Consider the following 25,936-nt stretch of genomic DNA (forward strand, 5'->3'; position numbering starts at 1 on the left):
CCAACCTGCCTTGTGCCCATACTCGTGGGCCCACAGGGCCGTGCCGGGGGCGTAACGCTGCAAGGGCTGGTGAGGCCCACCGTGGTTGGAGATGTGTCGACCGCCTTTGTCAACTTGTTTCAAAGTTCGGACAAGCCTCTCCGCCACGCCATTGGATGAAAGGCGGAAAGGGGGCTACGAATATGTTTGATACCGTTGGCCTGACAAAAGTTGTGAGAGGATGACGCCGTGAGTTGGGGGCCATTATTGGAGACCAAGTGAGTGGCGGTCTCTCAGTGGCGAGAACCTGGGCCTGGGTTGTGAGTGTAGCCTCCGTGCTGGTGGACGCCGTGCGAACAACATATGGGTGTTTTGAGTAGGCATCAGCGATAAGTAACCACATGGACCCCAAAAACGGGCCCGCAAAATCAATACGGATGCGATCCCAGGGCCAGCGAGGCACAGGCCAGGGTGCAAAGGACTGAGGGAGGCGGCTTGCCTGGTGACGCGCGCACACACACACACATGGTGCACCCAAGGATCAGGCGGTCAATATCGCCATTGATGGCTGAGACCCTGTATAAGTCCATGACCCAGGAAAGATAGGATTGACCAGGCTGTTTATGGTACTGGTGGAACTCCAGCCGAGAGGCGACCACATTGTAGCATTGGGAATAATAGTTTGTCAGCAAAAGGCATATCTCCTGGAAAGAGAGAGCCACAGGATCGAACAACAGTGCCAACTTGCAGAGAAGAAAGAACGTGTCTGGGGAGGCCCAAGACATAAACAACGACTGCTGCAAGGAGTTGTCTGTGACTTGAAAAGCTGTGAAATGTTGTTTCAGTCAATGTAAGTACGTCTTCCAGTCTTCTTTAGCGTCATTAAGTGGTGGGAACGACGTCGGACGTGGGAACGCATCTGACATCCCGAGGACTCGGGAGCTGTTTTGGTAATGCGCCCCGGGCACCGACTTTGTTCGTTTGCAATCACAGCAGCCACTGCAAGATATCTAACTGGAGCTGCTGCCGCTGCATGAGCTGCTGCTGTTGCTCCAGCAGACAGACCAACTTCGCCTCCATGCCAACAATGACCACCTCGTCGCCAAAATGTTGTAACTGCGACCGGAACGGTCACGGGGTCGACGTGACGGAAAGCACGGCGTGGTCCGCGAACAACTCATACGGGAGAAGACATACACTACCGATGAAGGACCTTAGGACAACATCAAGAACGAAACAACTGAGTCACAAGAAAACCTAACCAGACAACCATGTCCACTCGTAAACAGAACACGAAAGTAAGTTTATTGTCTTAAGGCGAGGCGATATGTCCAAAGATGTACGCAAGGTTAGACTGACTGGCTGAGCAAAAGGCAGGCACTTAAATCCATGATCGCGGACGCCGCAATTGGCCACTGGGACCATGTGTCCCACTGTGGACTCTCACACTAAATGCATGCCAGGAAGCGCCTGCCGCCACGGCTTACGGCGTGATGGTGTAGAGACCTCTAGGGGTCTTTGACGTCCATATCGTCTGGCACCAATTGAAATTGCGCGGCGTTCGGTACTAGACTTTAGATATGAAAAGGTATCTGCAATTTCTTAAGTTTTTGTGTTATTTGATGAGAACTTCGAAGACTGGTGTCACAATACTAAAATGCGAAAAATTTAGGACAAACACTGCTCATTGATAAAAGTATTGTGAAGCTATGTGATACCCATGAGAAGAAGTTATTTGTTTCCATATGTAAATATGCCTTTTTTCTTATAGTGCTTCAACAGAGTAATGCCAATGTTGTCTCTTCTCTAGACACCTCTGCACACGGCTGCAGCTGGGAATCCTGTATCAGTGAAATGGCTGCTAAACGCAGGTGCGGATCCTGACAGGCAAGATGAAAATGGCGATACACCACTTCATGTTGCGGTGAAACATCATGCCAATTTGTGTGTTGAGGAGCTGCTGACACCGTCAAATTATAAATCGGAAATGAAACCTGATGTAAACAAGAAAAACTCAACAGGTATGTTATTGGTTCTGTTGTTATCTTCATTCAGTAAGACATAAGGGAGTGTTTAGTATTGAGAGCTACAATATTTTGTCGTCAAAACGCAGCAGAATAAGTTTACATATAACTCCACTGTGCTTTCCAATGCAAGAGAAAATTTATTTACGGCGTGTATCAGAAATACTTTGACTTCTTGGATTCCCTTCTCACACGACAAGAAAGAAAACACAGGGTTAGAAGTGTTAGAATATTTTTATTAGCTCCCCCTCCCCTGCTGGAAAAAAAACCTACATTTGATAGAATGCTTGGACAGTTATCTGTTCTCTTTTAAGTATTTTACATGGTGTCCACGATTGGGAAAACTTTCTTCAACCATGCGCAAAAAGTCTGTGCAAGCATTGCTCTCTCTTCAGGGGTGGCTTGAGTTTGATGCCTCCTGAACATGTGGCCTCGAGATGGCTGTGTGTTTGTGTTGTCCTCATCATTTCATCACCATTCATGTAAGTGGCGATATTGGACTGAACAAAGGTTGGGAATTTGTACGGGCACTGATAACCGCACAGTTGAGCACCCCACAAACCAAACCAATCGTCATCATCATCCTGAACGTGTGCAATAAGCTGGTGTGTGTCGCATGGATGAGGCTCTTCGAAAACTGCATGTTATAGCCCTATCCACAAGTGCTGTAAAGCGTTTAGGTTAAACTGTTTCCAGGCCAGTCAATTTGAGCAATTTTGGTGTTGAGACATTTCACACCATGGAGGCATTGAACCTGCCAGTGAACATTTCACATTCAGCTCCCATTTTGTACGGCACCTATACAAATTACGAAAAACACATATAACCACAGAGCAGTTTACAGAAAAAGTTTAAAGTTAATTTAAGTGAGGAATGTGTAAATGTATTAAATTGAAATAAATTAAGCTTTTAGAATATGGTCCTTTTTTATCTCCTTAAATGTAATTTAGGGATAACATTGTTTTCTTTCATTAAGTGAAAAAAAAAATGAATGGCATTAACTTACCAAGTAAAGGTGTGTTAAATTTATGAAATTTGTCTGCTTAGAAATATTGCACCACAACACAACCATTTGGCAGCAGCAGATAACAACGTAATGGAATGTGTTCACTATGATTTGTCAAGTAACATAGACTAGTATAAAGTTCATACAGCCAGCACCATCTGTTGGTGTAAAATAATAGTATTCTACAAAGCATCAAACCTAGGTGGCTCTGACCCCCTCTCCCTGGAGCTCAAATTTCTCTTTTCCTGCTGCAGTTTTACATTCCAACTATATCTTGTCTGCAACTTACTCTTTCTAGAACAGACTGCCTGCTGACAACCAAGCTCACTCATAGAATGTCGATTCTATATACTCCTACTTTGTTCCTTTATTTTGCACTACGTATATTGGTTTACTACCCCCCACTCAGCCTCTACCCTATTAATAAAGTTTTAGATTGTGTAGGCAAGCTCGCCCTCTACCCAGCAAAGTAGCCAGCCTGTGAGAGGCATCGTCTGGTACCCGTATGGTGGTAACTCCCTGACCACACAGGGTCTCACTATTGGTTCTCAAGCTGTAATGCATGCTGTGGAGTAGGTGGCCATCTGGAGTCTCCAGGCACTGGCCATCTCACCAGGTAGCCTTTGTTCCAGCTGGGTTACACCCATGGTGAGAGCCCTCGTTCTGAGTAGGTGGCATTATGGAATGTCCAGAGTTATCATCTAGTGGCATGGAGGACCCATCAGTCTTCAGTCAGACAGGCCACAGTTCAGTGTGAATCTTTGTGACTGCAGAAACTTTCCCTCTTTTGCTATGCCATCGAAGGAAAAGAAACCAACAAACTTCTCGACGGTTACTGAGAGTTCCTTGTTCGCATCCGAAAAGGTGGAAGTCCTTTCTTGAAGTGAAACTGATGGTATACAAAGGCGGATCAAATATAAGCAGGAATTTATTTTTTATTTAAATTCATTTACTGAAAAACTTAGGCAATTATAATTTGTTCTTCCACATAGACTCCTGCTTTGGAATAGCATTTGTCCCAGTGTATAGGCAGCTTTTTGATGCCCTCATCATAAAAAGAACTGGGTTGTATCCGCAGCCAGTTGCGCACGAAGTCTTCCACACTATCATCATATTCTAATCGTCGCCCTCCTGCAGCTTCGTTAAGCAGTCCGAATAAATGGAAATCGCAGGGCAGGACGATAAGCCCGGACTGTCAGGAGGATGATAAAGTGTAGTCCAGTGCTTTTCCTGTAGCCTGGAAACTAACTGAAGTATGGGGCTCATGCATTGTCGTGGAGGATCGATTGGTCGTCTTTTGTGGTGATATGTAACTCTGGCCTTGTTCAACAGTTTGCAGTTGTAAGCAGAATTGATTGTGCATCGCTCATTCAAAAAATCAATAAGCAAAATGCCTCAGTGGTCTTTCCTCTGCCACTCCTTGCTGGCTTGTTTCGATTCTGGAGTGTGTTTGTGAACCCATGTTTCGTCCCAGGTGACAATCTGACTCAAAAATGCATTACCTTCTTCTGCAAACCTTGCTGTAAGCCCCTTTCAGGCCTCCAAATGTCTCAACTTCAGATTTTCAGTCAAAAGTTTAGGGACCCATCTGGAACACATTTTTCTTAACTGTAGGTCGTCTGTAATGATTGCTTGACAGCTCCCATAACTGATTCAAACTTATTGTACAATATCTGATACTATTGCCAGTCGATCATCGTCAATAATCTCTTTAACCGCATGAATGTTTTTGTCTGTAATGCATGTCCAAGGAAGGCAATCATGTTTCTGATTTTCCACATGTTCTTGTCCTTCCTTGAACTTCGTATGCCAGGCAAACATACGCGTCCTTGATAATGATTAATCACCGAACTGTGTAGTCAATCTTTGGCAAATTTCCGCTGCAGTAATTCCTCCACGACCAAGAAATTTGATGATTATGGTTTTCGCAATGTAGGGGTGCACCTATTGCTCAGGCATCGTGATGTTACAAAACGGCGGGAAATATCTAGCAGCATGCTGTCCTCACTTCTAATGGTCCCGTCTAAGCAGAGCAGAAGTGTGGGGCCAGTTCAACCAACTGTTGATGTTCAGGAACAAAAATCCCATTTATAATTGATCCCCCCCCCGTCAAATATGTATTCGAACATGTCTGAAAGAACAGGTAACATTTTGATCCTGCAGCAACTGTGAATCAAGACACACAGGAATTGATGTTAGCTTCCAATAGACATTGATTAAATCAATGGGAAAAGCTGAAAATTTGTGACAGACCGGGATTTGAACATGAGCCTTCTGCTTACTAGGCAGATGCACTGTCCACTGTGCCATCTGGACAAAGTGCTCATCACAATTGCGTGGACTACCCTAACACGCCTCCCAAAGGACCCAAATTCCCAACATATCCAGACATTACAAGTGTAGGCCCTCGTGCCCATTATCCTGATGGATCAGTGGTCAAAGCATCTGCCTACTAAGCAGGAGACTGGGTTCGAATCCTGGTCCAGCATAAACTCAGCTTTCCCCATTTATTTAATCAGTTGCCCACTATTAGTTGATGTCATTAGTTCGTTTGTGTCTTAAAACCAATTTTTTTATGTATTCAACAATTTCTCTTCCCTTAGCATATTGCAAAAACGATTCCGTCTTAATCACGGTGGCAAATTCTTTCTAGTCCCAGGCATTACTCTCTTTTAAACGCCTTGATGGTGTACCTTCACATTCCAGAAGTACCTCAGCAAGTTATAGCAATTAAATTTTCACTTATGCTGTAAATGAACGAAGATTTGTGTGAACATGTGAAGAGGTGAGGGATGATCTTCATACATTGTGTACGTTGAGAGGCGTGTCAGACAACAAGGTAAACACTGGCCTCGATTTTTAGGCAGATTTACTTCCAGGAAAGGTCAAAATTGTGTTGAACACTACAATGTGAAGCCTTTTTTTTTTACATCCAGTGTGGTGGTTTAAATGCCACTGCTTTGGGATATGTCTTCCCAGTGTATACATGACCCCATAGGTGGCGACTGTTGCTGGCCACTTCATGAAAATTCAACACTTGTGCTACCACTGGTCTGGAGTCAATTGTGTGAGAGACCACCCTCTTTGATCCCAGAAGTGTGTCAACCTACTCAGGGAATGCAAAATCAGGAACTCTTTGAAACTCAGAAAAAAAAGACGATTTGTACCGAGTCCCAGTGGGTACATTGCGTTTACTTTGGCAAGGTCGTCAGCAGTATATGATGTGTTTATGGCCTGGATGTCTACTTCCAGTAGTCAGTGCAATTAAACTTGACCGTGGGGAGTGATAGCCCCCTCCTCCCCGCCTCGTTGTTCCTACAGCATTATCTTCGGGAACCAACCACCTCACTTGCAGACAGGTCACCATCTCGGAAACCCTGTCCCCGGAAATCTAGAGATCAGATGCCCAACACTAGCCAGTGGCTGAAGGGACCACAGACTGAGGATCCCAGGCTGCCTGCTCTTCTTCAGTTCCTACACTCACTGACCAAGCAGTTAAACCCTCACAAGAATGTCGAGTGCCAAAAGTTGCGAAAGAGAAGAGAGTGTAGACTTTGTCATGTGTACATATTTGAATGACTTGTTCCTCAGCATTTGATAAATGTGGCTGATATTATGAAAAGGATAGTTACTGTTCATCATATAGTGGAAGTGTTAGTCACAGAAAGGTACGACAAAAAGACTGTGACAAAATAAGCTTTTGGCCAACAAGGCCTTTGTCATAATTAACCCCCCCCCCCCCCCCCCCCCCGCGCGCACACACACACACACACACACACACACACACACACACACACACACACACACACACAGAGGGAGGGAGAAGTGCATCTCACACACACACATGACCATAGTCTCTCACAGCCTTTTGACAAAGGCCTTGTTGACTGAAAGCTTATTTTGTGACAGTCTTTTTGTTGTGGCTATCTGCGACTTGGCATCTTCACTATATGGTGAGTAGCAACTATCCTTTTCATAGTAGTGTTACATTCCGTCCTGTATTTTCCATTGTTTGATAAATATGGCTGACATTGTTACGACCGCAGCTTGTGCAGTGATGACAATGGATAGTGAAAGAAATCGAAAGAGCTCTTCGGTACGCGACATGTTGTTGTTGTTGTCTTCAGTCCTGAGACTGGTTTGATGCAGCTCTCCATGCTACTCTATCTTGTGCAAGCGTCTTCATCTCCCAGTACTTACTGCAACCTACATCCTTCTGAATCTGCTTAGTGTATTCATCTCTTGGTCTCCCTCTACGATTTTTACCCTCCACGCTGCCCTCCAATGCTAAATTTGTGATCCCTTGATGCCTCCGAACATGTCCTACCAACTGGTCCCTTCTTCCTGTCAAGTTGTGCCACAAACATTTTTACCCTCCACGCTGCCCTCCAATGCTAAATTTGTGATCCCTTGATGCCTCAGAACATGTCCTACCAACTGGTCCCTTCTTCCTGTCAAGTTGTGCCACAAACTCCTGTTCTCCCCAATTCTATTCAATACCTCCTCATTAGTTATGTGGTCTACCCATCTAATCTTCAGCATTCTTCTGTAGCACCACATTTCGAAAGCTTCTATTCTCTTCTTGTCCAAACTACACTCCTGGAAATTGAAATAAGAACACCGTGAATTCATTGTCCCAGGAAGGGGAAACTTTATTGACACATTCCTGGGGTCAGATACATCACATGATCACACTGACAGAACCACAGGCACATAGACACAGGCAACAGAGCATGCACAATGTCGGCACTAGTACAGTGTATATCCACCTTTCGCAGCAATGCAGGCTGCTATTCTCCCATGGAGACGATCGTAGAGATGCTGGATGTAGTCCTGTGGAACGGCTTGCCATGCCATTTCCACCTGGCGCCACAGTTGGACCAGCGTTCGTGCTGGACGTGCAGACCGCGTGAGACGCCGCTTCATCCAGTCCCAAACATGATCAATGGGGGACAGATCCGGAGATCTTGCTGGCCAGGGTAGTTGACTTACGCCTTCTAGAGCACGTTGGGTGGCACGGGATACATGCGGACGTGCATTGTCCTGTTGGAACAGCAAGTTCCCTTTCCGGTCTAGGAATGGTAGAACGATGGGTTCGATGACGGTTTGGATGTACCGTGCACTATTCAGTGTCCCCTCGACGATCACCAGTGGTGTACGGCCAGTGTAGGAGATCGCTCCCCACACCATGATTCCGGGTGTTGGCCCTGTGTGCCTCGGTCGTATGCAGTCCTGATTGTGGTGCTCACCTGCACGGCGCCAAACACGCATACGACCATCATTGGCACCAAGGCAGAAGCGACTCTCATCGCTGAAGACTACACGTCTCCATTCGTCCCTCCATTCACGCCTGTCGCGACACCACTGGTGGCGGGCTGCACGATGTTGGGCGTGAGCGGAAGACGGCCTAACGGTGTGCGGGACCGTAGCCCAGCTTCATGGAGACGGTTGCGAATGGTCCTCGCCGATACCCCAGGAGCAACAGTGTCCCTAATTTGCTGGGAAGTGGCGGTGTTGTCCCCTACGGCACTGCGTAGGATCCTACGGTCTTGGCGTGCATCCGTGCGTCGCTGTGGTCCGGTCCCAGGTCGACGGGCACGTGCACCTTCCGCCGACCACTGGCGACAACATCGATGTACTGTGGAGACCTCACACCCCACGTGTTGAGCAATTCGGCGGTACGTCCACCCGGCCTCCCGCATGCCCACTATACGCCCTCGCTCAAAGTCCGTCAACTGCACATACGGTTCACGTCCACGCTGTCGCGGCATGCTACCAGTGTTAAAGACTGCGATGGAGCTCCGTATGCCACGGCAAACTGGCTGACACTGACGGCGGCGGTGCACAAATGCTGCGCAGCTAGCACCATTCGACGGCCAACACCGCGGTTCCTGGTGTGTCCGCTGTGCCGTGCGTGTGATCATTGCTTGTACAGCCCTCTCGCAGTGTCCGGAGCAAGTATGGTGGGTCTGACACACCGGTGTCAATGTGTTCTTTTTTCCATTTCCAGGAGTGTATTTATCGTCCCATGTTTCACTTCCATACATGGCTACATTCCATACAAATACTTTCAGAAACAACTTCCTGACTATTAAATCTATACTCGATGTTAACAAATTTCTCTTCTTCATAAACACTTTCCTTGCCATTGCCAGTCTACATTTTATATCCTCTCTACTTCTACCATCATCAGTTATTTTGCTCCCCAAATAGCAAAACTCCTTTACTGCTTTAATTGTCTCATTTCCTAATCTAATTCCCTCAGCATCACCCGACTTAATTCGACTACATTCCATTATCCTCGTTTTGCTTTTGTTGATGTTCATCTTATATCCTCCTTTCAAGGCACTGTCCGTTCCGTTCAACTGCTTTTCCAAGGCCTTTGTTGTCTCTGACAGAATTACAATGTCATCGGTGAATCTCAACGTTTTTATTTCTTCTCCATGGATTTTAATACCTACTCCGAATTTTTCTTTTGTTTCCTTTACCGCTTGCTCAATATACAGATTGAATAACATCGGGGGCAGGCTACAACTCCCTTCCCAACCGCTGCTTCCCTTTCATGCCCCTCGACTCTTATAACTGCCATCTGGTTTCTGTACAAATTGTAAATAGCCTTTTGCTCCCTGTATTTTACCCCTGCCAACTTTAGAATTTGAAAGAGAGTATTACAGTCAACATTGTCAAAAGCTTTCTCTAAGTCTACAAATGCTAGAAATGTAGGCTTGCCTTTCCTTAATCTATTTTCTAAGATAAGTCGTAGGGTCAGTATTGCCTCACGTGTTCCAACATGTCTGCGGAATCCAAACTGATCTACGTCGAGGTCGGTTTCTACCAGTTTTTCCATTCGTCTGTAAAGAATTCGCATTAGTATTTTGCAGCTATGACTTATTAAACTGATAGTTCGGTAATTTTCACATCTGTCAACACCTGCTTTCTTTGGGATTAGAATTATTATATTCTTCTTGAAGTCTGAGGGTATTTCGCCTGTCTCATACATCTTGCTCACCAGATGGTAGAGTTTTGTCAGGACTGGTTCTCCCAAGGCCGTCAGTAGTTCCAATGGAATGTTGTCTACTCCCAGGGCCTTGTTTCGACTCAGGTCTTTGAGTGCTCTGTCAAACTCTTCACGCAGTATCGTATCTACCATTTCATCTTCCATTTCCATAATACTGTCCTCAAGTACATCCCCCTTGTATAGACCCTCTATATACTCTTTCCACCTTTCTGTTTTCCCTTCTTTGAAGGTATCAGATAGATTATATAATGGTAAGACAGAGATTTAGGAACCAGGTTTTAAATTGTAAGACATTTCCAGGGGCAGATGTGGTCTCTGACCACAATCTATTGATTATGAACTGTAGATTAAAACTGAAGAAACTGCAAAAAGGTGGGAATTTAAGGAGATGGGACCTGGATAAACTGACTAAACCAGAGGTTGTACAGAGTTTCAGGGAGAGCATAAGGGAACAATTAACAGGAATGGGGGAAAGAAATACAGTAGAAGAAGAATGGGTAGCTGTGAGAGATGAAGTAGTGAAGGCAGCAGAGGATCAAGTAGGTAAAAATGTGAGGGCTAGTAGAAATCCTTGGGTAACAGGAGAAATATTGAATTTAATTGATGAAAGGGGAAAATATAAAAAGGCAGTAAATGAAGCAGGCAAAAAGGAATACAAACGTCTCAAAAATGAGATCAACAGGAAGTGCAAAATGGCTAAGCAGGGATGGCTAGAGGAAAAATGTAAGGATGTTGAGGTTTATCTCACTAGGGGTAAGATAGATACTGCCTACAGGAAAATTAGAGAGACCTTTGGAGAAAAGAGAGCCACTTGTATGAATATCAAGAGCTCAGATGGAAACCCAGTTCTAAGCAAAGAAGTGAAAGCAGAAAGGTGGAAAGAGTATGTAGAGGGTCTATACAAGGGCGATGTACTTGAGGACTTCTTGTTATGATATTAATATTCAGAATTACTGTCTTCCCACAAACATGATACTACATGAAAAATCTCCAATCTGCAGCGACACTTTCTGCATTGGCCACATTGTGTTAAGTGTTGTTCAACAATAAGAAATACAAAAATAATAAAGACCAACATATACATCCACACTAAAAAATGTCATGCAACATTGTCGTTAGAATTGTCTCACGTCACTAATTTCAAATAAGAGTCAAAAGTGCCGCAATTTTGTTGCAGAAGCATAAGCATATCTATAGGCAAGAAATTTCTCTCGATTGCCTATGTACAAAATCGCTTGGTTGCCTCTAGACACTGTCTAGAAACAAAAGTTTGCTCGACTTTGTACTGCTGTGTACAGGACCTAGAATGCTGGCCAAAACTAACATGCATTACTATGGAAAACAAACTGTAACTATTGCCCATAATTGTATACTGTCACAACTCCTACCTGCAAACTGCCAGTCTGTCTGCGTTAAAAGTAATCAGTATTATGTTGCTGCTTATATTCTGAAACATTTGGGCTGTAGACGTATTCCACTTTAGGCCAAGTATATCTCTGCAGCCACAATGTACCGCCTTGAGAAAGGTCTTTATTTTTGTGGGCAGGTCCGATGAATAAAATGCACAGCACTTGCGAAATTTCAATGTGTTTTGCTATTGCCCTACTGTAGCTTGTCCATGTATCTTCAGTTTTTCGTTTCTGCTCGTTTCCAGTACGTTCACTGTTGAAGTGCTCGTCATTCAAACTTATCATGACCTGTTCGCTTTTTAGTGAAATGACATGAGATGCATTTGGTGGACTATCTGTTGCCGAGTAATTCATTCAAACATCATATTCCACCAGCCCCATTATGATGGAGAACTGTCGGGGTTGCCCATGAAGATTTTCCAACTGATCCTAGTGTGAAAATACTTGGATGTATCAGTGGATAACAGAAAAGAACTAATAGCTTGTATTGGGGCATATGGTTACTTGATAATGTATTAACAGACAGAAATTTCCCATATTTATTAACTTCTCATATATTTTCTGTTTAACGTTCGAGAGGGTAATCTCTGCTTTTGAAAATCAACATAAATTCAGTTATGAGTGAGGTCAGGCCTTCTTACTATAAGCAGTCTCAATAATACATCTGATCTATTCCCAAAGCAAAGAAGCCACTATTCAGATGATGAACAAATCATCATTTTTGACAAGGAAAAGAAAAGGTTCGGAAAACAACAAATTAGCTACGAAGCATGAACTGCTTAAATTCAGACTTTATACTACAAAAAAAAAGGCCTCGCTGGGAATACTAAGAACATCCGTTACAAAACAAATTTGCTTAGTAACCATGTGTAATTGTACAGAACGCAGGATTGTTTGGACAGTGTCTGTACTCATACCTTGTATCAGTATGCTTTCCCTTGTTCAGCTTAATTTTTGTCTCTCTTCCTCATGACTTGCTTTTTCCCTTCAGTTGGTTCCCACTTGCACACAAATCAAGTTTTCGTAAGAGCTTTCTTTTTTATATTTCTTGGAATTTCCATTGGAGATACAGTACATTGCAAAGCAGCATGTAAATTATCTGGAGTATAACGATATGGAGAGGGTAGATAGCTACTCATCACATGAAGGAGGAGGCATCAAGTCACAGACAGGCACAATGAAAAATACTGCCAAAACATTGAAGCTCTCAGGCAAATTCCGTTTTCGGAAATAGAAACCATGGACTTCCCATTATGTGGAAAAATAGTATTGATGCCAGTGGTCAGCCTTCTTTTCACAGTAATAAGAAAGCATGTGTGATACTGTATTGGAGAATTGGCAATGCTTTTGAGATTACTTGATGGCGTGAATTCTACTGTTGTATGATGAAACTTTGTGAAGATGCAACTAATTTCTCATTTGTCCCATTTTTCGGTCATCACACCATGTTAATACTGAGAAATTGTGTTTTTTTCCCCCCAGTTCTGCAGATACAACTTTATGGATGTTCCTCCTTATACACATTTGTGCTCCAGCGCAATGTGTTGTCAAATTTGATAGGGTTACAGCTATCACAAAGCTAACGCAATGATTGATCATGTAAATACGGTGACCAACACACAGCTTCTCCTCCACCAAATGTAAAATGGCCTTTCTTGCAGGATATTTTCCATCTAATATTACTGGTGCACTTTATTGTGAAACTGTCCAGGTTCTTCTGCGGGTATGTTTTTATGTCATATGTTTAATGTCTTTTACTCATCGCTATTCCTCTATTTTGGGCCAGGCAACCTTTTGAGTAACCACATAAACAAACGGATGTCATAGTACTCATCAACTTAATGCTCAAGTATGTCATCAGTAATTGTAAGTCCAAAAGAAATACTTCTGGACCCTGTGTTTTTTGTGTAAACACAGATAGCAGCAAAACAAGACTGGAGATATGTTTGTGGAAGTGAATGCTTACAGTTTTTCTCTGACATTCATTGCAAAAAGAAAGGAAAAAATGTATCACTTACTGCATTATTTGCAACATATTTTACAGACAGGATCCACATAGACCACTGAACATACCTACAAAATTGTATCATTGTATGATAAGTAGTTCAGGAGATACGGTGTCATAAACATTGAGATGCTTGAAAAAACTAGCATTCGCTTATAGTTTGATAATGATAATTTAGTGACCCAACAAAAACTTCAAATTTAATTAATCCAAACTTTCTTTCACTTACTTGTTTAACATCAAATAGGTCAAACATTAAATCTTTTGTAAAGTAATCAGAAGTTTGAAGCACGTATAAAACATACATGGGAGTTGATTCTTTAAAAAATTGGGGATTTAATGGTAACTTATAGTACTATATGTTCATTCTGTGCTTCGCAGTTGAACACTAATGTGACAATTAACCACTTGTGTTTCTTTTCTTTGTAGGTTGGACACCACTTCATGTTGGAGTCCTCCACAAAAATCTTGGTGCAATAGAGAGACTCATCACTGCTGGTGCGGATGTAAATGAAGAAGATACAAATGGTCGAACAGTGCTGCACTTTGCTGCAGATGGAGACGATGAAAAAATTGCAGAATATTTAGTTAAACATGTATGTTGTGGAACTTGAAGTTGTGTTTTTTGTTTTTGCTAGCTGAATTCTTGAACTATTTTCAGATTAGCAACATACCTAATCAATAGATTGCCACTGTATTTTGGCAGTATTGTCATCATCAAGTGGCAGAGTTACAAGGATCCACTCAATACTCAGATGGTAGTAGATGAGCAAGAGTTCAAATACAGCACTACGAAAGCTATGGAATAAATACTCCATTTCTTTTACTTTTTGAGAAAACAGCATTTGGAGCATTTATCCATCCTAAGAAACCAGTCATCAACTTTTCACTGACTATTTTGCATCATTTGGTACTCTTGAATCAGTCAAGTTACTCATTGTAATTTTTTCTCCTATGTGTTGTGGCTTTATCCCTCCTTGATAAATGTGTCTGTTTCACAACTCCTTTTACAATGAAGAAGACTACTGCCATCATTCTCTTCTTTTGACACATCATAATTATATATTTTCCAGGCAGCAACAAGTGCACACCAACTCCCTCCCCCCCCCTCCCCTTTTTTTAATAATATTATTTTGATGATGATGACATTTCACCACATATATCATTCCTCCGCTATTCCTCTTTCAAAGAGTGTAGTGCCCATAAGATACAAATCTTTGCTTTCATGTCATCTTGTTTAGTTGCAAGAATTGCGTGTGCAGAGAAACAAGCTTACCTGTCTGACAGAACAAAACTAAGCTTTCTCCCTATGTTGGGTCCATATTGCAGCAACATTTTCTTTCACAATCAACAAAGGATGTCAATATTACTTGGGAACAATTTCAGGTCACCATTTGCAAATGATACAGCAATGTGGGTAATTTTCTACTTGCATAGGAGATACTGCCTTAAAGCACTTTCCCATTGATTGTTCTTGATATAAACTGTGACCACAACCTCCTTTGTCCCACTACAAATAGGTAATATTTTTCCAATTTTCTTGCAAAGTAAATTCCACAGTTTGGTCACTCCAACACCCATATGAGGATAAGTGAGCACAAAAACACAAAAAGTGTTGTAATATGTATTTCTAATTGTAACATCATTGAAATTAGTGTAGAATTGGTAAAAAAATGAAACACGTCGTATTGTTCTGATGATCATAGGAGAGAACAGGTTGATGTTTTAGTAAAGTCTCATTTACCAAAGCAGCATAAAGGATAGCTTCCATAGTGGTCAGCCATCATCAGTTTTGTACACCTCTTGTGAGCTAATACACTTTAGTTTTCAAGGGTCAGTATTGTGGTATTGTGGTAAACAGCCAGTTTTATTCACCTAAGAAGCTTACAACTTGAGCATAAATTAAACATCATGAACAGTTTTGACACAGCCTTCATTCATATTTAAATTGTCAATTTTAGTGACAGACGACTTATTTTCTTTAATAATAAATGTGTTGAACAAACAGCATTATTTATTAATAAATGCATTACATTAGGCAGAATAAACATCTTCTACATAGCACGTCAGGGATGGTGTTACATGAAGATCAGAACTCTGTCAGTTTTTTAGTGTATCATTTTCTGCGTGGGAGGTTAAATAGTTCCCATTCTGACAAATACTAAGGGTCTGGTGTGATTGTCTAGTCACCTAATCAATACATTTAGTCCAGTCATTGTCCAACATTTTACTAAGCTCCATATTGGGAGACTGGGCACCTGTGAAAAATAAATTGTTCAAGCTTCAACAATACTTTATATTTGAGGACAAACTTAATCACCAGAGCTAATTGCAGAGGTGAAAGCTTTTTGAAGTGATTCTCTAGCTTTTTGAAGTGAATCTCTTTCAATTTTGCACCTACAGTATGAGGAGTACAGGAAGGCAAACATTACCCTGATAAGAAAAAAACTTTTTATCTGTGTAGATTTTTATATAACATAGTCTCTCTTAATTGCTGCAGGAGTAATGCATCGTAAAGAACATCTACATGCATACTACACAAGGCCACTGTATGATGCATATGGTGCCTTGTACACCTACCAGTAATTTCCTTTCCTGCTCCACTCACAAATGAAGCAAGGGAAAAACAACAGTGTATATCCCTCTGTGCAAGCCAAGTTTCTCTGATCTTCATGGTCGTTACACAAAACATACTTTAGCAGCAGTAGAATTGTTCTACGATCAGAGCTTCAAGTGCCAGTTCTCTCTAAATTTTCTCAATAGTTTGAAAAGAATGTCATCTTCTCTCCAAGGATTCAAATTTGAGTTCAGAAAACTTCTCTAATGCTCATATACTGATTGAACCTACTGTTTAACAAATTGAGCAGCACACCTCTGAATTGCTTAATGTCTTCCTTCAATCTGACCTGGTGAGGATCCCAAAAACTCAGTACTCGAGAATGGATTGCAATAGTCTCCATAAGCAGCATCTTTTTATAGGTGAGCTACACTTTCCTAAAATTCTCCTAATAAACCGAAGTTGGCCCGTTGCCTTCTCTACTACCGTCCCTCTCTGCTTGTTCCAGTTCATGTCTCTTTGGAACTTTATGCCTATATATTATAGCATACTACTAATGCCATACTTGAATATTACAGGATTGCTTTTCCTACTGTGCATTAACGTACATTTTTCTGTTTTTAGGGCAAGCTACCATATTTCACACCAACTAGATATTCTTCGTCATCTTACAGTCATTTAAAGAGCTCTTCCTGTATGCCATAGTATCATCAGGAGAAGGCTGCAGATTGCTGCTCAGCCTGTCCATCAAATCATTTATGTGTATAGAGAACAAAGGTGGTCCTGTCACACATCCCTGGGGCAGTCCTCGTAATACTTGAAGAATCATAATTTCCAAATACGGGGGGGATTTAAGGCACATCCATGCCATAGCTGATTTAGACCGAGAAGTTTTTAAGTGCATCCAGTCACTTTTATCCCCTTCCTCCATGATGTTGGGATCACCTAAAATCTGAAGAGTAATTTGATACCGCTCTCTCCGTGCTAATCTATACTGTGCTAGCCTCTTCATCTCTGCAGGAACCTACATCCATTTGATCCTGCTTACTGTAATCACGCCTTCTAGAGCTATTGGACTCCCCACACCACTACCCTCCATTATCAAACAAGTGGTGTGTATTCCTTGATGCCTTGTTCTCCTGATCAGTCCCTTCTTTAGCCAAATCATGCCAGAAATACCTTTTCCCCCAGTCCAGTTCAGCACCACCTCATTAGTTATTCGGCCTGATCATCAGTACTTCAGCATTCCCTTGTAGCACCGTATTTCAAAAGCTTATATTGTGCTCCTGCCTGAGAGGCCAATCATCCTTGTTTTGCTTCCATTTAGAGCTGTGTTCCAAATACCTTCTGAAAAGAATTCCTAACACTTTATATTTGATGTTAACAACTTTGTTGTATACAGGAACATATTTCTTACTAGTGCAAGTCTGCATTTTATATCTCCAGTACTTCAGCCTTTAAACAATGGAAAATCCAGGATGAAATGACAATATTATGAAAAAGATAGACCTATAACAACAAAAACAATCAGTTATTGATAAAAATATTTAATTGGCTAGATAAAAAAAAATCTACTCACCAAAGGGCGGTAGAACACACACATAAAACACTGTTGTGATTGGCAAGCTTTTGGAACCAGTGGCTCTTCTTCAGACAGAAGGGTTGAGGGGGAAGGAAGAAGAGTGAAGGAAAAGGACTGCAGAGGTTTAGGAAAAGGGATAGATTTTGGGAAAGTCACCCAGAACCATGAGTCAGGGGAGACCGTACAGGATGAGAAGGAAGAGTCCTTTCTCTTACGGTAAGTCTCCCCTAACCTGTGGTTCTGGGTGACTTAACCAAATTCTATCCCTTTTCCTAAACCTCTGCAGTCCTTTTCCTTCACCCTTCTGTCTGAAGAAGAAACCACTGGCTCCAAAAGCTTGCCAATCACAAGTCTTTTTATGTGTGTGTTCTGCCACCCGTTGGTGGGTAGATTTTTATCTATCCAATTAAATAAGAAAAAGGTGTCGGACTGCGAGCATCAGCACATGATGGAAGAAGCAATCTTGAGTGTTGGGGATAAGGAGGAGGCTGGGGCAGGGAAGGGGAGAGAGCAAGGTAGGGGTAGGGGATGGCAAAGTGCTTTTCGTGGGAGCATACGGGGACAATGTAGAGAGGGTAGACCAGCTAGAGTCGGGTAAGTTAGACGGAACGTGGTAGAAAGGGGGCAACGAAAAGCAGAGGAGTAAAAAGACTGTGTAGCACTGACGTGGGAACAGGGAAGGGGGATAGGTGAGTGTAGAACAGTGACTAACGAAGGTTGAGGTGAGGAGGGTTACGGGAATGTAGAATATGCTTCAGGGAGAGTTCCCACCTGCGCAGTTCAGAAAAGCTCGTGTTGGTTGTAAGGATCCAGATGGCACAGGCTGTGAAGCAGTCATTAAAATGAAAAACGTTGTGTCAGCAGTGCGCTCAGCAACTGGGTGCTTCAGCTGTTCCTTGGCAGCAGTTTGTCGGTGGCTATTCAAGCGGACACACAGCTTGTTGGTTGTCATGCCCATGTAGAATGCAGCACAGTGGTTAGCTTAGCTTGCACATCACAACTGGTTTGACAGGTAGTCCTGCCTTTGATGGGATAGGTGATGCTTGTGACTGGACTGATGGGGTGGGAGGATGTATGGGACAGGTCTTGCATCTGTAGGTCTATTACAGGGATATGGGCCATGATGCAAGGGATTGGTGCGGGGGTTGCCTCATGGCTCATACCCCTGTAACACACTTTGATGCAAGACCTGTCCCATACACTCTCCCACCACCATCTACACCAGTCCGGTCACAAACATCACCTATCCCATCAAAGGCAGAGCTACCTGTCAAACCAACCATGTGATCTACATGCTAAGCTGCAACCACTGTGCTGCATTCTGCATGGGCACGACAACTAACAAGCTGTCCGTCTGCACGAATGGTCACTGCCAATCTGTGGCCAAGAAGCAGCTGGACCACCCAGTAGCTGAGCACACTGCCCAACACAACAAGCTTCATTTTAATGACTGCTTCACAGCCTGTGCCATCCGGATCCTTGCAACCAACACCAGTTTTCTGTATTGCGCAGGTGGGAGAACGCTCCCTGCAGTACAACCTATGTTTCCATAACCCTACTGACCTCAGTTGTTGTTAGTCGTCGGTCTACACCCAGTTACCCTTTCCCTGTTCTCATTTCAGCAGTACACAATCCTCTGTTCCACCAAATCATCTTTCTCCTTGTCTCCTTTTCCACTGCCCTCACCGCCACCCTCTGTCTAATCTGCTGGCTGCACATAGCTATGCTACCATCTCTCCACCTCGTCCCTGTATGCTTCCACGAGCAGTACTCCTTGCCTCAACCTACTCCTTACCCCCACAACCAAGATTGCTTCTCCCATAATGCACTGCTGCTCACAGTCTCGCCTCAGAAGCTAGACTGTGATTTTGTGTGTGTGTGTGTGTGTGTGTGTGTGTGTGTGTGTGTGTGTGTGTGTGTGTGTGTGTGTCAGTCATTGAGATGAATGCATTTTTTGCTGAAAGCTTACTTTGTGACAGTCTTTTTGTTGTTCCTATCTGCGACTCAGCATCTCCGGTATACGGTGATTAGCGGTCTATGATCTTCATAATAATATCACTACTTCAGCCATTGTCAGTTATTATACTGGGCACACAGCAGATGCCTTCTACTGTTTTTAGCCTCTCATGTTCTACTCTTGGTTCCCTCAACATTACCCAATTTAATTACACTACACTCCATTGCTCTCGTTTTTCTTTTGTCAATATTCATCTTATGTCTTTTTGAGACGCTATCCATTCTGATTGTACTTTCTGTGGTCATACTAATTACATTGTCATTTGCAAACATTGAATTTTGTATTATTATAGACTTCTATGAACTTTTTCCAAATATCTCCTACCTTTCCTTCACTGCTTGGTCACTCTCCAGGGCGAATAATACACCTCTCATTCATGTCCTTCCCTCCTATACCTGTTGTCTGGTTTCTGTACAAGTTGCAAGTAACTTTTCATTTCCTGTGCTTTATCCCTGATATTTTCAAAAGCTCAAGTATTCCAGTTAACACAGTAGCTATCTGTTATCTATATTTCTATAAATGTAGGTTTGTCTTTCTTCAATATTTCAGACAAGCCACAGAGTCAGTAGTGTGCCTAGCATGTTCATATGCAACTCTAGAACCAAAACTGATCTTTTATGAGATATTGAACGATGGAAAAACCCGGATGGATTGTAACAATATTATAAAAATGAAAGTTGCTACTCAACATACAGCAGAGATGCTGAGTTGCAGATAGGCTTAACAAAAAACCTGTCACAAATAAGCTTTCTGCCAGTAAGGCCTTCGTCAAAAATAGATGACAGAGACAACAGAAACGCAGCTCACACACGACTGCAGTGTAGCAACACTATGAGCAGCAGCACACTTATTCTAGTGGCGACTAGTTGGGCGTAAGGAGGAGGCTGGGGCAGGGAGGGGAGGGGCAGAGATAGTATGATAGGAGTGGAGGCAGTGAAGTGCTGCTGGGGAGCATGCAGGGACGATGCGGAAAGAGGGTAGGGCAGCTCGTGCTGTCGGGAGGTTAGACGGAGGACAGGACAGGAAGGGGGGGGGGGGGGGGGTAGAGGAAAAGGAAGAGTCAAAAGACTGGGTGTAATAGTGGAATGAGGGCTGTTTAGTGCTGAATGGGTGAGAAAAATGACTAACAGAGGTTGAGGCCAGGTATGTTATGTGAATATAGGATATATTGCAGGGTGAGTTCCCACCTGCACAGGTCAGAAAAGCTTGTTGTGGTGGGAAGGATCCGTGTGGCGTAGGCAGTGAAGCAGTCGTTAAAATGAAGAAGTTGTGTTGGGCACTGTGCTCTGCAACAGGGCGGTCCACTTGTTTCTTAGCCACAGTTTGTCACTGGCCATTCATGCAGCTTGTTGGTTGTCATGCCCACATAGAATGCAGCACAGTTGTTGCAGCTTAAGATTTTAGATCGCACAACTGGTTTCACAGGTAGCCTTGCCTTCGATGGGATGGCTGATGTTTGTGACCGGACAGGAATAGGTGGTGGTGGGAGGATGTATGGGAAAGGTTTTGACATCTTATGTTTATTACAAGGATATGAGCCATGAGGTAAGGGGTTGGAAGCAGTACAGGACAGGAGAGGTGGGGGGAGGGGGGGGGGGGGGTAGAGGAAAAGGAAGAGTCAAAAGACTGATATATATTATTTAGGTTTGGTGGACAACGAAATACCACTTTGGGAGGGGTGGGAAGGATAGTGAGCAGAACATTTCTCATTTCAGCGCACGATGAGAGGTAGTCGAAACTCTGGCGGAGAATGCAATTCAGATGCTCTGCTCCTTGGTGGGACTGAGTTATAAGGGGAATGCTCCTCTGTGGCTGGACAGTGGGACTTACTGAGATGGTGGGAGACTGGAAAGCTAAGGTATGGGAGATTTGTTTTTGTACAAGGTAGGGAGGTTAATTACGGTCTGTGAAGGCTTCAGTGAGACCCTCAGTGCATTTCGAGAGGGACAGCTCGTCACTGCAGATGTGATGACCGTGGGTGGCTAGGCTGTGTGGACGGGACTTCTTGGTATGGAATGGGCAGCAGCTGTCGAAGTGGAGGTATTACTGGTGGTTAGTAGGTTTGATATGGACAGAGGTACTGTTGTAGCCATCTTAAAGGTGGAGGTCAACATCGAGGAAGGGTGCTTGTTGGGTTGAGTAGGACCAGGTGAAGCAAATGGGGAAGAAGCTGTTGAGGTTCTGGAGGAATGTGGATAGGGTGTCCTCACTGTCAAAACATATTACAGATATGTCATCAATGAATCTGAAACAGGTGAGGGGTTTAGGATTCTGGTTGTTTATGAAGGATTCCACAAGATGGTCCATAAGTAGGTTGGTACCATGCCCATACCCCGGATTGGTTTGTAGGTGATGCCTTCAGAGGAGAAGTGAGTGGGTGAGGGTATGATTGATCGTAGCGACTAGAAAGGACGTTGTTGATTTGCAATCTGTTGGTCATTGGGAAAGGTAATGTTCACCAGTGGCAAGGCCATGGGCATTAGGGGTGTTTAATGTAAAGGGTAGTAGCATCAACAATGATGAGCAGGACACTGTGTAGTAAAGGAACAGGAACTGTGGAGAGTCGGTTGAGGAAGTGATTTGTATCTCTTATGTAGGAGGGTAGGTTCCAGGTAATAGGCTGAAGGTGTTTGTCTACAACAGCAGAGATTCTCTCAGTGGGAGCACAGTAACCGGCCACAATGGGGTGTCCTGGGTGGTTGGGTTTGTGGACTTAGGAAGCATGTAGGAGGTAAGAGTGTAGGGAGTGGTGTGGGTGAGAAGAGAGATGAACTCTGAGAGAGGTTCTGGGATGGGCCTAAGGATTTGAGGAGTGACTGGAGATCCTACTGGATTTCTGGAGTGGGGTCATTGTGGCAAGGTTTGTAGGTGGATGTATTTGACAGCTGCGGAGTCCTTCTGCCAGGTAATCCTTGTGGTTCAAAACAAAAGTAGTAGAGCCTTTGTCCAAAGATAAGATTATACCTACCTATAATCCTACTTGCAGACGAAGGATCCACTACTGTTGTTTTGAACCGCAAGGATTACCTGGCACAAGGACTTCACCAACTGTGTGACACATCCACCTACAAACCTTGCCACAGTGACCCCATTCCAGAAATCTAGCAGGACCTCCTCTCCTCATACCCTTAGGCCCATCCCAAAACCTCTCCAAGAGTCCACCTCTCTCCTCGCCCATACCACTCCCTACACTCCTACCTTCTACATGCTTCCTAAGTCCGTAGAAGAATCTTTTTACCCATTCGCCAAGTGTACAAGTTAGGTGGGTCGACAACATATTCCTGTCATGTGACGCACGTGCCGTCACCAGTGTCATATAGAATATATCAGACATGTTTTCCTGTGGAGGAATCGTTTGACCTATGACCTTGCAATCAAATGTTTTTGGTTCCCATTGGAGAGGCACGTCCTTTCGTTTACTAATCGCACGGTTTTGCGGTACGGTCGCAAAACACAGACACTAAACTTATTACAGTGAACAGAGACGTCAATGAACGAACGACAGGTCATATCTTTGTGAAAATAAAATTTACACTCGGGGGGAAGACTTGAACCAAGGACCTCTCGTTCCGTAGCTGCTCATGCTAACCACGGCACTCCTGAGTGCATATCATCCTTGATGTTGCCTATCTTGGATATGGACTACTCAGTTTGTCTAATCCCCCCCCCCCCCCACACACACACACACACACACACACACACGACTTCTTCCTGTTTTGTGTGTTCAGTTTTTCAAGGCCTATCCACCGTGTCAACTTATAACTAAATCTGAGGGGGGTGCGATGGGGAGGTTCCCTTGTCAGTAGCACCTAGGAAGGGAGCATCTGAATTGCATTCTCCGCCAGAGTTTAGACTACCTCTCGTCGTGTGCTGAAATGAGCTCACTAACCTTCCCACCCCTCCCACAGTGGTATTTCGCTGTCCACCGAATCTAAATAATATATATCCTTACATAGCCCTTGCTTCCAACCCTTTACCTCATGACTCAAATCCTGGTAATAAACATAATATATTAAGACCTGTCCCATACATCCTCCCACCACCACCACCACCACCACCACCTGTTCCAGTCCAGTCACAAACATCGGCCATCCCATCGAAGGCAAGGCTGCCTGTGAAACCTGTCATGTGATTTACAATATACAATATTAACCTGCAACCACTGTGCTGCATTCTATGTGGGCATGACAACCAACAAACTGCCTGTCCGTATGAATGGCCACTGACAAACTGTGGGCAAGAAACAAGTGGATCACCCTGTTGCTGAGCACGCTGCCAAACTTGACATCCTTCTTTTCAATGACTACCTACTATAGCCTGTGCTATATGGAGCCTTGCCACTGACACCAGCTTTCCTGAATTGCGCAGGTAGGAACTTTCCCTGCATTATATCCAATCTTCCTGTAAACCTCTTGGCCTCAACCTTCATTAGTCGTCATCCTCACCCATCCAGCTCCTTCTCTGTTCCAGCTGCAGCACTACACAGCTCTCATTCCACCATCACACCCAGTCTTCTCTTTTTCCACAAACCATCCCCCCCCCCCTACACTGCCCTCTGTCTTAACTTCTCGATTGCTCCCCAGCAGCATTTCACTCTCTGCCACCCCTACCCTACTATCCCTCCCCCTCCCTGCCCCAGCCTCTTCCTTATCCCCATCCAGTCACCACTCCCATCATGCACTGGTGCTGCTTTGTGCAGTGTGGCTTCAGTTGCCAGACACTGCAGTCGTGTGTGGTGGGGTGTCTATTTTTGAAGAAGTCCGCCCTGGCCGAAAGCTTATTTGCGACTGTCTTTTTGTTTTGTGTATCTCAGTTGCCAGACACTGCAGAGGTGGGGGGAGGGTGTCTATTTTTGAAGAAGGCCGCCCTGCCCAAAAGCTTATTTGTGACTCATTTTGTTTTGCCTACCTGCAACTCAGCACATCGGCTATATGGTGAGCAGCAGCTTTCCCTGATCACTTAGCCTCTGTTGTGGTGGTAGACTTCGGTTTATTGGTAGAATACTAGGGAAGTGCAATCAGTCTACAAAGGAGATTGCTTACGAGTCACTCATTCAGCCAGTTCTAGAATATTGCTCAAGCCTGTGGGACCTGTACCAAATAGGACTAACGGGGGATATTGGAACGTATACAGAGAAGGGCAGCACAAATGGTCACAGATTTTGTTTGACCTGTGAAAACATGTCACTGAGATGCTGAAAGAACTGAACTTGCAGACCCTTGAAGGTAGTAAACTATCCTGAGAAAGTTTCAAGAACCAGCTTTAAATGGTTACTCAAGGAATATACTAAAACCCCCATATGTATTGTTCACATAGGGTCATGAGGATAGATAAGAATAATTATAGCACACAGACACAGAGGCATTCAAACAATCATTCTTCCCGCACTTGATATGTGAATGAAATGTCGAGAAACACTTGTAACTGGGACTATGGAATGTACCCTCTGGCATGCACTTCACGGTGACTTGCAGAATGGAGATGTAAATGTGTTATCCAAGGATTCTTACTTGTACATTTGTCTTTTTTCAAATTTTATCCTCTGTTGACTTCAGTATTACATATTGTAAAGGTATCTATTTGACTGTTTCAGTCAGTTTTTAACTAATGGTCCCTTTTGACAGTGTAATCAGGTCACATCGCCATAGTTCCCTACCTTTCTGCAATTTCTCAGCTTTAACTGGTAAACTATAATGAACAAGTCATGGTTAACAATCCAAATCTGTGAAAGTGTTTCACAGTTCTAAATCTGGTTTCTGTATCTCTGCTTTATTGTTACACAATGTAAAAATAGCTTGTGCTGTGTCTAGGATTCTTTATCCATGCATACAACCTTCCTTCATCATCATTAAACAAGTTGTTTTGTTATGATTAAATGGTGATGTGTGCATAAATCCATCAAGTCATTCAAGAACATTAGCACTGGTTCTTGTATGCTGAGCACCTCCCATCATTTTCTTTCACTTCTTTTGTTGTTTCTTTGGTGCACAAGTCGAATTTCATTGATGCAAAAGTTGAAAAACAGTGGTAATCCTACTTTACATCCTGCACTTGTAAAAGTTCATACTTTCGTTTCTTAATTATTACTAAGGTTAAGGCATATACTCAACTTTCAACTATTATCATCCTGTTCTTTTTTACTGGGAGAACATTGCATTAAAAGAGTTTTGTTGTTGTTATTCCAATATAAACAAATTATTCTCTACTGCTTTTGCTGTATTGTGGCTTTAAGTGTACACACATTCCCTTAGGTTATTCTTTGTCTTCATTCAGCTTACAAAGTTTGTGCGTGCGTGTGTGTGTGTGTGTGTGGGGGGGGGGGGGGGGGGTGTATCTGAG

The 25,936-nt window shown here is 43.4% G+C and overlaps 1 protein-coding gene across 2 annotated transcripts in view; it reads left to right on the forward strand.

The window, feature by feature from the left end:
* The window catches only part of LOC124779010 (nuclear factor NF-kappa-B p110 subunit), a 99,167-nt gene that overhangs the window by 68,275 nt on the left and 4,956 nt on the right, over positions 1 to 25,936 (forward strand). For both annotated transcript variants that reach the window (XM_047253682.1, XM_047253681.1), the window contains exons 14-15: positions 1,790 to 2,000; positions 13,871 to 14,037. In XM_047253682.1, the coding sequence (XP_047109638.1) occupies positions 1,790 to 2,000; positions 13,871 to 14,037 (378 nt within the window). The remainder of the gene's footprint in view (positions 1 to 1,789; positions 2,001 to 13,870; positions 14,038 to 25,936) is intronic.

This window comes from Schistocerca piceifrons, chromosome 1 (assembly GCF_021461385.2).
Source record: "Schistocerca piceifrons isolate TAMUIC-IGC-003096 chromosome 1, iqSchPice1.1, whole genome shotgun sequence".
NCBI lineage: Eukaryota > Metazoa > Arthropoda > Insecta > Orthoptera > Acrididae > Schistocerca > Schistocerca piceifrons.